At 30.2% G+C, this 15,104-nt stretch overlaps 1 protein-coding gene across 1 annotated transcript in view; it reads left to right on the top strand.

The window, feature by feature from the left end:
• Positions 1-15,104, top strand: part of LOC113387896 — an 81,593-nt gene that overhangs the window by 37,665 nt on the left and 28,824 nt on the right. The window contains exons 6-7 of the mRNA XM_026625285.1: positions 5,748-5,872; positions 7,741-7,954. Of these exons, the coding sequence (XP_026481070.1) occupies positions 5,748-5,872; positions 7,741-7,954 (339 nt within the window). The remainder of the gene's footprint in view (positions 1-5,747; positions 5,873-7,740; positions 7,955-15,104) is intronic.

The following is a 15,104-nucleotide window of genomic DNA, read 5'->3' as shown; positions in this document are numbered from 1 at the left end:
TTGTAACTTCATAGGTGGGTGAATTGCAAAGGCCGGGGGGTAAACAGGTAAAATGTCTTATTTTAATTTCAAATGAATTTTACAAAATAATAGCTACATTATTCAACCAATGCAAAGTAAAACTTTTTTAGTACATTTTTTACACCACTGTAAATGATCATGATCTGGTATTTTGCCAAAAATATTCGCGAAGAGTTGGAAAGACTATTCGTTAATTTTATTATTTATTATTATTTATTAATTTTATCTCTTGTAAAATTGCTTTTTTACACTTAGTTTACTTTTTTATTTGCTTTTTTTATATTTTACGCATTTACCAATGTAAAAGTATAGTTGGCCTTTGTTACCCCGCCCCAGTAATAGCTTTCATAGAACTTATATAAAAAAAACTGTTGAATTTAACTAAAAAATAACAATAAATCTTATAATATACTTAAAAATTATATTAAGATCTTGTAAACTACACCAGTACTAACTGAGAAGCAAACTAACAACGAAAACAAAACTTTAGTTATGTAGTTTTAAAGTTTAAAACTACATAACTAAAGTTTTGTTTAGAATTTAAACATTGTCGTTTATCTCCTGATATCTTCTAAATAAAAGTGATGGCTGATTATACATCTTTTTCCCTCTACTGTCAAATATTGTTGTTAGAATTTTACTTATTTTTGAGATATCGGTGGTAGATCTTTTTACCCTCGGACCTTTAAATCTTGCTCTACACTATAGTGAATAGTATTTTTTATACTACGCACAATTTGCAATTACTTTTATTATTATTGAAGTAAATGTGCTGATTGAATTAAATATGCGTTGAATTGTAAAATAAGTGGGTGTAAGTGACATTTCATAATGTTCTATATATGTGTAAATAATCGACGTAATCAATAAAAAATAAATTTTATCTATTCAGATGAAATGTTAACAGAGTTTATATCGAAAATATATTTTTTGCTTTCACAAAAAATTATCAATACGATTTTCAGCAAACATTTTACGATTTAACCGACTTATAATATTTGTAATTGTACTTAATGATTTTTTATAACTCAACCACATTTTCTATAATATTTTGATCTACAGGATTTCTTGCGTCAGGTTAAGTTTTAATGTTGCATTGCATATAAACAATTAATAAAACTATAATATGAGGTAGAGCGAAGAATAAAAGTCCAATTTGACTTTCAGTAATTATAATGCTTAAACTAAATAAACTACATGGCAATACTTAGCATGTATCAAACGAACAACTATCGCGCTATTTTTGTTAAAATTCTGAGTTATCTCCTAATCATAGAAATATGGTTTTTGACAATTTTTCTAAAATACGTCATTTTTTCATTTTTGCCGGATGAGCGGGGAAAGTAGAAACAGCCAATGGGCTAACGGATTCAACATCTTTTTCTAATTTTAAAACAAATTTAGAAAACAATAGCTAAATAATTCAACCAATGTGAAATGCAAATTATATGGAAATATTTTTTACAAAGACTTGATTGTATTAACAAATTAAAATACATTTCTTCCAAAATTCCAAAGTGTTCTTCCGAACAATCGTGCGATATAATAACACAAACGAATTATATTGATTGAATTCATTACGCATATAGAAGAAAAACCATTTACGAGGTAGATAAATTTTATTACGTCTAGACTGTATGAGTTTTGTTACAAAAATATTTTCTATTGGTAAAACAATCAAGATAAAATACCACACACGAGTACAAAAGTACAAAGTTCTTTGGGTAAAAGCTGAATTGAGGCAAAGTAAAAACACTATGTTTTCTTCAGATGACGTAAAATTGAATTGTTTTAAATTTCTATTTGGAAAACATTAATTTATTCGAATGGGGTATCATGGCACAGCGTAAAGCGTACTATTCGATAAACAGCAAATCCAGGGTTCAAATTCTTGCTTCGGTCTGATATCAAGCAGCCGTCTTCGATATTTGTAATAAATTTTTAACTTCCCGTAGGGTAACTTAAACGTAACGGGTAGGGTAAATTTTAACATTTCTTCACGTTTTGAATGTTTCTGAACATTTGAAACACCTCAGAAAAAATGGTTGTGTGTGTATGTATGTATGGATACAATTTTTCGTCCGCGTTTTCGGGCGCACGGATCAATCGATTAGAATGGTTAAAAAAAACATTCGATTCCTATTAATAGAGATGTGCCGATTAGTTTTTTTCAAAGGCAGGTGCGGAACTCATCCGAACCCAGCCATTTCGGAGAAACGGAGCAAAGAGTACAGAAAATAGAAATCGAGTTTTTGAGAGATCGGAACATCCGATTTTAATGATACAAAAAACATTCAATTTGTAATGACGGGGAGAAATGGTGATTAATTTTTGGCAAAGGCAGGTCCAGCTCTTTTGGAGATTCAGAGCTAAATGTGCAAAAAATGGCAGTTTTTGAGAGAACTATAAGCGTCCTATTTTAATGATTCGAAGAACCTTCTGCTTGTTTAAATATTTGCTTTCGGAAAAAAAATTTTTTGTTTAATTTTTTTTTTCAATTTGTTTTTCAACTATTTTTTTTTTCTATATCGAAAATAATTCAGATTTTAATTGTAATTCTGACTTAAATTCTAATATACTTTAAACAAATATTTTCAACTTTGCAATTCAGTTATTATATTTCTTATAAATATTAGGCAATGTTATAGTATTTATTTATAATAATCTATTTGAAAACATTTAATATTCCTCGAACATTTCGTTATGGTACGGGAAGTTCCAGCAGCTTGCCTTAAGACACGATGCCATACAACGAAAGAACTTTTGTTATGTATTTTAAATATGGCCGGATATATTGTTGAAAAATTCTTACCCACGGACTGTGATAAAATACATCTAATTTTTGTCTATTTCAAACAACATCATTCTTAAGTGAATGAAATGGTATCTAGACTACGTCTTGAATGAAAAAATTTTAAATTCAGATTTCAAATTCACTTTACAGATTTTTGCCTTCTCATCTTCCATTTTTTTTCTCTCTTTCTCTAATATTTATTGCAAGGGTGCAGATATACTTCAGCACTCATGAACAATAAAAGCAATCAATGACAAGGCTAGATCGTGGGATGCTTGCACGGATCATTAAACAATTCGTTAAGAAAACACTCGCGTTTAACAGAACTTTACAAAATTAAATATATGTTTTTTTATTTCTTTCGGGTGTTTCTTGATATCGTGAATAGAAAAGAACTAAGCAAAATACCGCGGAAACTAAACAATCGATGTTGAAGGGAAAAAGTTTCCACTGTATGTAGGAACATTGGTTCTACTAACGTATCTAATATGTTTCACAAAAATTATTCTGAAATGAAACAGAGTGTGTTTAAGTTTAAAGTTTTCAAATGATATTTATAATATGATCATATCAAGCCGTTTCCAAGATACGGATCAAAAAGTGTCAAAAATTGTAATTCTGTTTTTTTTTTAATTAACGAAACGAAGATCCAACTATTTTTTTTGTGTAGGTCCAGCAGTTCAATAAAAAAAGTAAACTAGTGGTGTATGGCATCGTGCCTTAAGGCAAATTGCTGGAACTTCCCGTACCATAACAAAATGATCGAGGAATATTAAATGTTTTGAAATAGATTTTATAAATATTAAAACATTATCTAATATTTATAAGAATTATATTGTGGGAGTCGTAATGATTATGATAATATATTAAATTAGAAACTCCCAACAATAAAAAAATATAAATTTATTAACTATAAAAAATATTTCGATATCAAAAATATACATGACATGTCCTATTGTTTTTTACAAATCAAAACCAGCCTGCTTGATATCGCCACACACTCCCTGCCCAGTGTTGATCTCACAGTTTAAAAAAAAAATACAGGGAAACACGTTATAAAAATGTGGTGGGAAAGCAGATTATAGCAGACCAGTGTTGTAATACTGGTCAATTACAAATTTCCATGTTTCGTCAGCAGATCCACCGTATGTGGTGATTTGACCTGCCATCAACTCCATATTCTGCATAATGTTCTCGATCTAATGGGTATTAGTTATATCAGAATAACTTAATGTTTAGAATGCATAATTTATGGGTACAGTTTCCATTTCTGCAAGCGTTGCATTCGTATCTGATGAGTTCCGATCAGAGAAAGAAGTTGGCTCTTTATCCAAATCAGGATCATTGGTTTCTTTGACATAAGAGTCCAGAATTGTGGAATCCAATAAATTATGTCAAATTTTGTTTTGATTCGTCGTTGTCACCGATAATGGGAGGTAGCATTATAAGACGATTTGTTGAGTTAACAGAGAAAGAGAGGTTGAATTGCATTCCAATGAAAAGTTCAGGCTCCAAATTATTTTTTCTGTCAGCAATAAACACTGAGGTCTGGGTATACCAAATGAGTAACCTCGGAAGTCTGATCCAGATAGTAAGTGCGTTAACTATGATGGATTGGACTGGACATACCTTATAGGTCGTCACTGAAGACCAGTGATTATGGTGCTGCGTCAAAATCAATTTTTCTTAAATCTTCGAAAAATAAAACTCCTTTATCTTCATCTCCATCGTCGTGAGTCACCAATGTGGGAGTCGTAATGATTATGATAATATATTAAATTAGAAACTCCCAACAATAAAAAAATATAAATTTATTAACTATAAAAAATATTTCGATATCAAAAATATACATGACATGTCCTATTGTTTTTTACAAATCAAAACCAGCCTGCTTGATATCGCCACAATATAAACTGAATTGCAAAGTTGAAATTATTTGTTTGAGGTATATTAGAACAGAATTACAATTAAAATCGGAATTATTTTTTGAAAAAGAAAAAAAAATGAAAAAAATGAAAAAAAATAGAAACAATTTTTTTCCCCCAAAAGCAATTATTTTGTTGAAACAAGCAGCAAGTTCTTTGAATAATTTAAATCGGATACTTAGTTCCCTCAAAAACTGCCATTTTTTGCATATTTAGCTTGCAAAAAATAGCTAGGAATCGAATGTTTTTTGAACCATTCAAATTCCGTGCACCCGAAAACGTGGACGAAAAATGCGGACATACAAAACACACACACATCCATTTTTTCTGAGTTATGCCAAAATGTTCAGAAACCTTCAAAACGCAAAAAATTTCATTTTCGATTTTCGGCTCATTACTATAACTACCCTATGGAAAGTTAAAAAAAGCTTTTTAGCGGTCAAAATAATCATTAGACATATGCACATCAAATTATTATATATTTTATAGAGATTTTAATAATAAGTATAAATTTTGATTATATTTTCATGGGTTCCGTACTTTTTAAAGAGACGCAGACGCCATACACAGCGACGCGCTTCGATATTTCATTTCTAAAACAGCTACGCTTTGAAAGATAGTTCAGAATTTAAAAAAAATGGAATATAAAAAATCAAAATATTTCATAAACGTCAATTTTTCTCAAAAAATTCGAAATTCTCCAAAATCTATTTCTTACAAAATTTTCAAATTTTTTCAAAGCTTTTTCAAAAAAAATAATTTTTGGTACGGGAAGTTCTAGCAATTTGCCTTAACGCACGATGCCATGCACCACTAGCTGCAACTTGTATTAGGACAAAATGGCTCTTGCACCTAGTTACTTTTCAATTTTAGTAATTATACACCGCGTGTCTAACTTCCAGATTTACGAAGGGTCGAAAGTCGAGCTGCGTTATAATTTTTAATTACAGTTTTAATGACTGAGACCGTTGCGAACATGAGATTAACATAAATATATTTTGTTTCAGCGAGAGGCTTTGGAATGCGCGTGGTTGGTGGAAAAACAGGAGTTGATGGGAGACTTTTTGCGTACATCGTATGGACTGTTCCCGGAGGACCAGCGGACAAAGGAGGTTTGCAACAAGGAGACAAGGTACACCGAATCAGAAACTAGCTTAGAAAATTATTTGACACATATATGCAAATAATAATACTGGAGTACTTCAAGATTGAGCAGAATATGCTTGTCTTTTTCTATTTTTTTTTTTTTGTTTTAACTCTTTTTTATTTAGCTATCGGAAATACTAATGCCTAAGAAGAACTCCAATGAGATCTTCTCATTTTAACAATTAATATAATAATATTATATTATACCTAATCTAAGACTAAGTCTAAAAGCCAGTGACGTTTCAATCTCCTTATGCTAAAAGGTTGAGTAATGTCAACTATTGATGGGTTCGAATGTGAGTCCAGTTTGCGTTTGTATTTTTCCTTAAATTCTTTGAACGTTAATTGCACCGTTTTCATGTTGAGGTCTCTGTAAATGGTTTCATTTGTCACGTACCACGGAGAATTAAGAATTGTACGTAAAATTTTTGACTGAGTTCTCTGCATTATAGCTATATTTGATTTGTAAGCACATCCCCAAAGCTTAATTCCGTAGGTCCAGTTTGGTTTATTGATTCATATAGCAGCAACTTATTTTCAACAGGGAGCTTAGACTTTTTACGCAGTAGCCAATCATATACTTTCATTTTGATCATTATTCACTTGAAGAATAATATAATAATGCAAAATGTATTTATAGAGATAATTACTCACTTGCTCTAGAAATGTTTCATACATTATATTTGACACAAGCTGAATATTCTCAATAATAAACTTTTACAATATTTCGGATGTCTTCTTTACTTTTTTATAATCCTTACAGGATATCAAGCTTTTAATAATATGGGTATAAAATGACAGTTTTGTAAACCATGTAGATTTACGATGTAAAATTTTTTCAGAGGACAAAGCATCCGATTCTAATGCTTCAAAAAAAGGTTTTACTTGTGAAGAAACGATTAGTATTTAGATTTTAATTTGTAGATTTGGATTTTAATTTTAATTCTACCTAAAGTTTACTTTCAGTTCATATAATTCTTCGAAATATGATAATATGAGTCAGCTTTTTGAAACTCCGCTTGATCTAGTTTTGTTTACTTCATGTAAGCATATATAAACGTCGTCGACCAATTTATTAGCTTTTAGAATTTGTCTATTTATGATAATCTATTTGGAAGCATTTAATGATTCTCGAATATTTCATTACGGTACAGAAAGATCCAGCAATTTGCCTTGATGCTAATGTGATGATAATAATTAAAAATATTCATCCCCTTGTAGAACAATATTTTTGATTCATTGACAGGCTTTGCTAAAGATATTGAATATAAGGGTGATCACCATAAAAGTTGCCATTCAACAAATATGACCGTAAATATAAAATGGATTTTTGTGATAGATTAATCTTCTAGTATTTCTATTAAAATCTTGTATACAATTTTGAGCAATTACTTAATCATTTGCAACTAAAGCTATAATTTATTATAGCTCCTTCTAAAATTTCGAAAAATTATCAAAAATCATAGAAAATTTAAATAATTATATTATTGAAGAATCTGAAAAACTTTCAATTTGATAATTTTTTTTTTACAGTAATCAAAATTTTTATCGATATTTATGAATTTAGAATTTTAGATTATTGATTATTTTGTAGGATAAGTTATAGCAGTCGCAGGTTTCTGAATATTTTAGCATGTTTTAGAAAAAACAGTTGTAGGTATGTCTGTTAGTGCGGACAGATTACCGTAAAGATCCAACGGTTTCCGAGATTGTTTTCCGAAAAAGTTTTTAAAAATTAAAAAAATGATAATCGGTACGGGAAATTACAGCAATTTGCCTTGATTTAATTTATTTAGAATCAATTAAATTACTCATTAAAAATATTATTTGGAGAATCATATAACTGGATTTCAGGTGCTCGAATGGGGTGGAGTGTCACTTTCAGATCGAACATTTGAAGAAGTATGTGCGGTAATGGATCGTACAGGCGACGTGGCGGAACTGCTCGTAGAGCATGCAACTGATTTTTGCATGCGCGATTTGCTAGAGGATGCGCCTGGGCCAAGGAAAGGTCAGCAGCAACCCCAAACAACCGGCGCGCCGGAAGGTGCTGGCGGTTTAGTAATAGGTAAGTTGATAGCCTTTTTTTAATATATATATATATATATATATATATATATACATGTGTGTGTATGCAAGTATAAATCATTTTAAACAAATTTTATTTTTGATAAAATGGCGCAGTGTAATATTTCATCAATAGTAAACACAGTTTTAAATTTCATTTTCTGAATCTAGTTATATAATGTAAACAACAGTGTGTTTTAACAACTACTGTATCGTTGCCAATTATAATCACTTTTACAATAATTTTAGAATTATGTGGGTTAACGGTCGGATGAACTCATTGTTTTTGTTTATAAAGTAATGCATGATAAATAATATATTTTTGATATTGGTAATTTTGAACAAGTCATGGGAGCCTTTTACTCAACATGTGGTCAATGCAAAGAGCAAAGTTTTGTTTGCACAATGATGGGAGTCATTGGATCAACGTTGTTTTTTAACCTAGCTGCAATAAAAATTGTGAGGCTTTAAATTTGATAATAAAAAATGGTTCATCAAAATTTATTGAAAACTGTTTAAGTGATTCAACATGTCTATTGATTACATATAAATGGCGCTAAATAACTAATATTTTGGCAGAAGGTTGTATTATTTTTATAATATAAGCAAACAAAATGAAATATATTAATTTTATCATTTTCTCTAATCTCGTTCTAAAGTGCAATAATATTTTGATGCTTATTGTATTCAGTCTGAAACATGATGTTTTATATATTCAATTCATATGTTTTATAAAAATAAAAAAATTTAACAACTTTTGAATAAGATGATCAATGTCTCTTTTATCAACAGTTGATGAAGTTTGCGCAAGTAGTTATTGATTTTAACAATAGTTAAATGGTATTGAACTGAATTTATTAAGAATTTATCGTAACAAAAATGAAACTATAATAAAACTCGAAATATAACTTAACCTGAACTAATTTGCATCCCGAAATGGTTCAGCGAATAAATTGGAAATCATTAATAATAATATTTCATTAAACTGTTAAACCGCTGTAGGTTTATGATATCTATTATTTCAATCATTAGATTGACATTGTAATGAAAGTCTTTAGAATTAGTAGAATTATTCACTTTATTAAAAATAATGTTTTTATGTATTTCAATTAATTTTTAGATACTGCTTATATTCAATTCAAATTACAACGAAAAAGTTTTTAGCACAATATCAAATTTTGTCAACAATCTCTAGGTGCTATGTAAAAAATATACATAATATATATATTTTATTTATTTTGTTTTCGTTGATTACATCTTGAATTTGTAATACTTGCTTGACTAGTTTAATTACACTTCGTAGCTTAATTCTTCCGTTATCGTATAAGAATGAAAATTAAACAAAACAATTGTAAGTCTTTATCCATTTCTCGTGAAGGATTAAAGTATTCCGAAACTTCAGAAGACAAAGTTTCAACTGAAATACAAACTTTTAGCAACTAAACGAACGTCCAAATTGTAGTAAACCCGCACGATTTCCAAGTTAAGAAAAACTTCAATCGTTGATGCTCAGAAAGAAAATTTTGAAACTGACTTTTTATAAATTTGGTTATAATTACGTATAAACTACGTATGCTTTGGCAGAAGTTATGATTAGTTGCTTAATTTAAATAATATATGTATATAGCGTGTCCCAGAACTCAACGTCAATCCGAACGGAGTGATAGTATTGATTGTAATTATCTTGAAAAAAAATTTAACTAGTGGGGTGGGTGGCATCGTGCCTTAAGGCAAATTGCTGGAACTTCCCGTACCGTAACGAAACGTTCGAGGAATATTGAATGTTTTCAAATAGATTATTATAAATATTGTATTATTGTCTAATATTTATAATAATTATATAAACTGAATTCCAGAGTTGAAATTATTTGGTTTAAAGTATATTAGAACTATAGTCAGAATTAAAAATAAAATTCTGAATTATTTTCGATATACAAAAAATTAAAAAAAAAAAAAAAAAAAAAAAAAAAAAAAAAAAATGGTACAAAATTTTTTTTTCCAAAATTAATTATTTTGTTAAGACAAGCAGAAAGTTCTTTGAATCAATTGAATCGGACGCTTAGTTCTCTCAAAAACTGCCATTTTTTGTACATTTAGCTCTGTATCTCCGAAATGGCTGGGCCTGCCTTTGCGAAAAACTAATAACCCTTTCTCCCATCATTACTAATGGATTTTTTTTAGATCATTCAAATCGGATGCTCCGTTCTCTCAAAACCGATTTCTATTTTCTGCACTCTTTGCTCCTTATCTCCGTACTGCTGGACCTGTCTTTGCCAAAAACTAATCAGCTCTTCTCCTTATTAATAGGAATCGAATGTTTTTTTAAACCATTCAAATCGGTTGATCCGTACGCCCGAAAACGTGGACGAAAATTGTATCCATACATACATACACACACACACACACACACACACACACACACACACACATCCATTTTTTCTGAGGTATGCCAAAACGTTCAGAAACCTTCAAAACGTCGAGAAATGTAAAAATTTTCAATTCCGATTTTCGGCCCATTACATACTTACCCTACGGGAAGTTAATTAGCAAGTATTAAATTTATCGACGACTTGAAGAAATGTATTCTCATTAGTTGTAATTGATATGAAGACTGCTAATTAAAATGAACACATCAACATTTTTGCATAAAAATGCGAAAAGCATTCATTAGATGGATTCCTCAATTGCAAGAGCTGTGATTGATAAAGTGGCATCAGTAATCGTTCATATAAAGGTTAAGCTAAATCATGCGATTTACTTAAACAAGCGTTTGAAATGTGAGGATAAATGCATTGCAATGTACAGTTCATTAGGCACATAGGTAATACTCGTTTTAAATTAATGAAGCTTAAAGGTTTCGATCTATAGAAAAAGAACATAACTATTGAAAGACATAAATTTCTACATTTAAAGTGAAACTGGAAAATCATTTGTAGAGACTACTAATATATATTTTACTATCATAAATAAGTGAAAAGAAATGGTATATATTATATGTTCGCCACATGTAAATATTGATATAACTTCATTTATCCTTTTTAAAAAAAATCTATTGCGCTTCAAACGTAAATTATTTGTCGAATGGTATACATATATTTAAGTCATTCTATCTATGTTTGTATTTAATAATTGTATGTAGGAGAGCTGGTGGAGAACTAGTATTAAAAAAAAATTGACTCGATTGACCCGTAAACCGACTTCGACTTTCAGTTCCTTCTTCTTCGTATTTCCTCTTCTCGCGTAAATCATCAACCATCTGCATTCTTCTTCTTCCCAGTCCCTTCAGTCCTACTTTACCTTCGACTACGACGTGTAGGAGTCACTTTTTTTTGCAGAATGGGTCCGATCCAATTTCCCTTTCTTTTCAGGATCGTGCTCAGTAGAGTCTTTTCTTTCGCCCACTCTACTCAGGACTTCGTTATTTGTTATCTTGTTCGTCCACTTCAACTTCTCCATTCGTCTCCAACACCACATTTCAAAACTCGCCAGATAGTTTTTTGTCAACTTTTCTTAAAGTTCATGTTTCTGATCCGTACAGAGCTTTATTAGTCTCTTTCAGAAATCTAGGCTCAGTTTGTTCGTCAGTTAAGTAGAATTTCTTCTTCGTGAATGCCGCCTTGGCGCTTGCAATCCTTGCCCTGATCTATTCTCGTGCAGTTTCCATCTCTGGTCAGGAGGCTTCCCAAGTACGTAAAGTGATCCATGTCTTCAAACTCTCGATTTCCTACCGGTATCCTCAAGGACTCATTGATATTCTCATCACTTTTGACTTATTGATGTTTTTTATATTTATTTGAACAGCGATCAGAACTTATGGGTTCTATGAGCTGTTATGATTAATATCTTACAAACTGCGTTTGTTTTATTATAGCTGGCAACCCAAACAGTTGTCTCATCTCTATGTGCTGAATTTTTATTATTATAATTACTGTAATAGTGATGCATTTAATTGGTGCAGCAATGCCGAGCAAGGGCTATTTTCACTTGGAAACATATTGTTATCTATATTTCCAAGTGAAAATCGTTGTCACTGCTGCCTGACAACAGGCTGCTCGAAGTGGGTATCGAACCGGGACGCCTGATCCAGCTCCAGTCGTTCTAGCCACTTACTTACAAGCGGGACTTCCATTCCGTACCGTCTACCTACTTCGACGGTTTTGCTCATCATGTTCTGTAGCTCGGTTTGGGTTTTCGATATCACCACAAGATCATCTGCGTACTTTATGGTGGTGATTTTTCTTCCTCCTAGCGAAAAATCACCTGCGTCCTCAAGTGTATCGTTGACGAGCCTTTGCCATAAAGGTTGAATAGGATCGGTGACATGCAGCATCCTTGCCGCACTCCTCTACCTATTTCAACTTTTGTATCTCCTTGGTTCACTCGAACCTTTGCTTTCTGCACCATATACAGATTCCGGATCAGTGTTTACACAAATAGATTTAAAAACTCTCAAGTGTATAAATCCTCATCCTCCTAATTACCATCGAGACATCTGTCCAACATTTTTCTTAGTATTCAAATAAACTTTGGATTATTTATTTTAATGCCAGCAATTTTATAGATATTTTTAAAAAAATCAACAAATGTTTCTGCCATCTCGGGATCTAATTTATCACATTATACATTTGGCTTTAGTTGGCTCACTTTAATTCACTTTGAACTCCAGTTTCAGATTTTTTTTGTTCGCCTCTTCTTATATATTTTAATTAAAAGGATTGTTTGGCAATTTAAATTACTTGAAAATATGTATTATCAGATTATCTCAATGAAAATATGTACTTCAAATAAGAAATCGCAAACAAAATCACCGAAGAATATGTTAATGAAAACTCTGCTGTTTAAACCAAATACCGTCTATTATTGCAAGCTAAAAGCTTTTTAGGCAATGGAAAAAAAAATTAAATAGTATTTTATTTACTACGTAACTGCATAAAATCTGAATTCGCATTTAACAAATTTTGTATGCAATTACTTTAATATAAAATAAGAGTAATCCGATTTTTGTGCTATATAGAACTATCATGTTAATTAGATAATTATAGGAGACAAAATTATATATAATATATATATATATATATATATCTTTATATATAAAAATGGATCGCAAAATGTGTTGGTAAGCGCATAACTCAACAACGCCTGGACCAATTTGACCAATTATTTTTTTTAAATGTTTGTTGAAGTCCAAGGATGGTTCTTACGGCGAGAAAAAATCGAATAATTGCCGGGAAAACCCTAAAAACAGCCCTTTTCTTTTATAATCGAGTGAGCAACGAAATTTGTAGAAAAAACAATGATCTATGTCATGACATTTTGTGTAGTTTTTGATAATCTAATTTTTAATATATTTATATAAACATAGAAATATCTTTCTATTAATTAACGAGCTATATTGGCAGCCAAAAACATTGATGTAAATGAATTAAATTTCATAATTCAAGAACAAATTACAGGCGACTCAATTGATTCGGCAGCTAACCAAGACGATCCACCGGAGTTTTTAAACTTGCTGGATTTGCTAGGATTGTCACCTCACAATCTTCAATTAAAGGTTGGATCGGCAATTATAATGTTGCGAAATGAAATGAAACCCATGTTTCTCACATTGAAAATAGTATTATGTCTGTTCCCGTATTGGAAAACCATCAGTAATCAAACAAAAAACATCGTTTATCACAAAGCACTACAATGAAAATTGAACTGATTTTTGAATTATGATTTACATGATTAAAATTACTTACTTTTAAATGTTTATAGTGTTTTATTTAATTATTTTTAATTCATGCCGAATTATTACCAGGGTGACGGTTCTGTTCAGGATAATTTTTTGCAAAGAATAGAAAAAAGGTAGGAACAAAACACCGCCAAATTACAATTTTTTTTTGACAGGGCGAAGTCTGTCGGGTCGGCTAGTATATATATATATATATATATACAAAATTATATATAGAATAAATTAATCATGGGATTAATAAAACATGAATGAAGCTGAAAGCAAAAGTTATTTGAAATAAATAAAATATTTAATGCTCCTACGGTCAGAGGTCATGACAGGTCTGATTTAAATTTTGGAATTCTTACAGTCGAATCCCAAAAAACATACAAAATATTTAAAGCATTATAATAAAGTATATATTTAATCATGATGTTTATTAAGAAGTGTAAAGAAAATTATTGAAGTTCGATTTTATCATTTCAGTTCAAGGTTCATCCACACATGGAATCGAAAGCGATGTGTGTTACTAACCTTTGCAAAATGCATCGCAGTATTTATTTTTCAAAATGCAATTTTAATTCTAAGAATAAATTTTAGTTTATATTCAGCATTCATCGTATCTATTTTTCTTTGAAAGCGATTGACAAATAATATTGAAAATAATATGAAGAGCATGTTTCTTAAAATATTCCAATATCAGACTTCATACTAAATGTACGTTACTCAAATAATCTTTTATAAATAAATCAAAATAAAATTGAAGACTTTGCCGAACATACTTATAGAAAACAAAACAAAAGTTAAATAAAAAATTTGCTATCTAAATTAGTTGAATAATTATTAACGCTCCAAATTCAATTTACCAGGAATTATTTTTTTAACTATAAAATTTATTTCATTTGCAAATCAAATTGCAGCTCGTAATGAATAGAGAAACAGTAATGTTCTATACAGAATGTATCTATTTTTAATAAATTACGTGGATATTCTTGCCTTTATATCAAGACATATTTTGTTGACGAATGGCAATAAATAATTGCCAAATTCTATTTATTACTATACATAATGATTATTTTATAAATTAAAAATCAGCTATTATAAAGAAAACCACACTTTTGTGGGATACATACAGTATTTGGCCCATTTTTCTGGTATCATTTTTAAATATCCAAGGGGAAAAAGCTCAACTATCATCAAATAAAAAAATAGCTCAACTTTAAAGGATACACAGATGAATTTATTAGCATAAAAAATTGCCGAACTTTTTCACACGTTGTTCGTGAAAATAGAATTTTTCATCCTTATAAATAATAGTTTCTTTCGGTCAAAAAAATAATTTTAACATCTAAAATTTGCCGAGTTTGGCCATCGTAAAAAGTATGGGCGTTAGAATTTTTAATAGCGTTGAATATTTTTTAATATATTTAAATTTAGT

Source organism: Ctenocephalides felis, unplaced genomic scaffold (assembly GCF_003426905.1).
Source record: "Ctenocephalides felis isolate EL2017-DRISC unplaced genomic scaffold, ASM342690v1 CF-g0.4_SCAFFOLD_03572, whole genome shotgun sequence".
NCBI classification, from domain to species: domain Eukaryota; kingdom Metazoa; phylum Arthropoda; class Insecta; order Siphonaptera; family Pulicidae; genus Ctenocephalides; species Ctenocephalides felis.
This window is presented reverse-complemented; position numbering and strand designations above follow the sequence as displayed.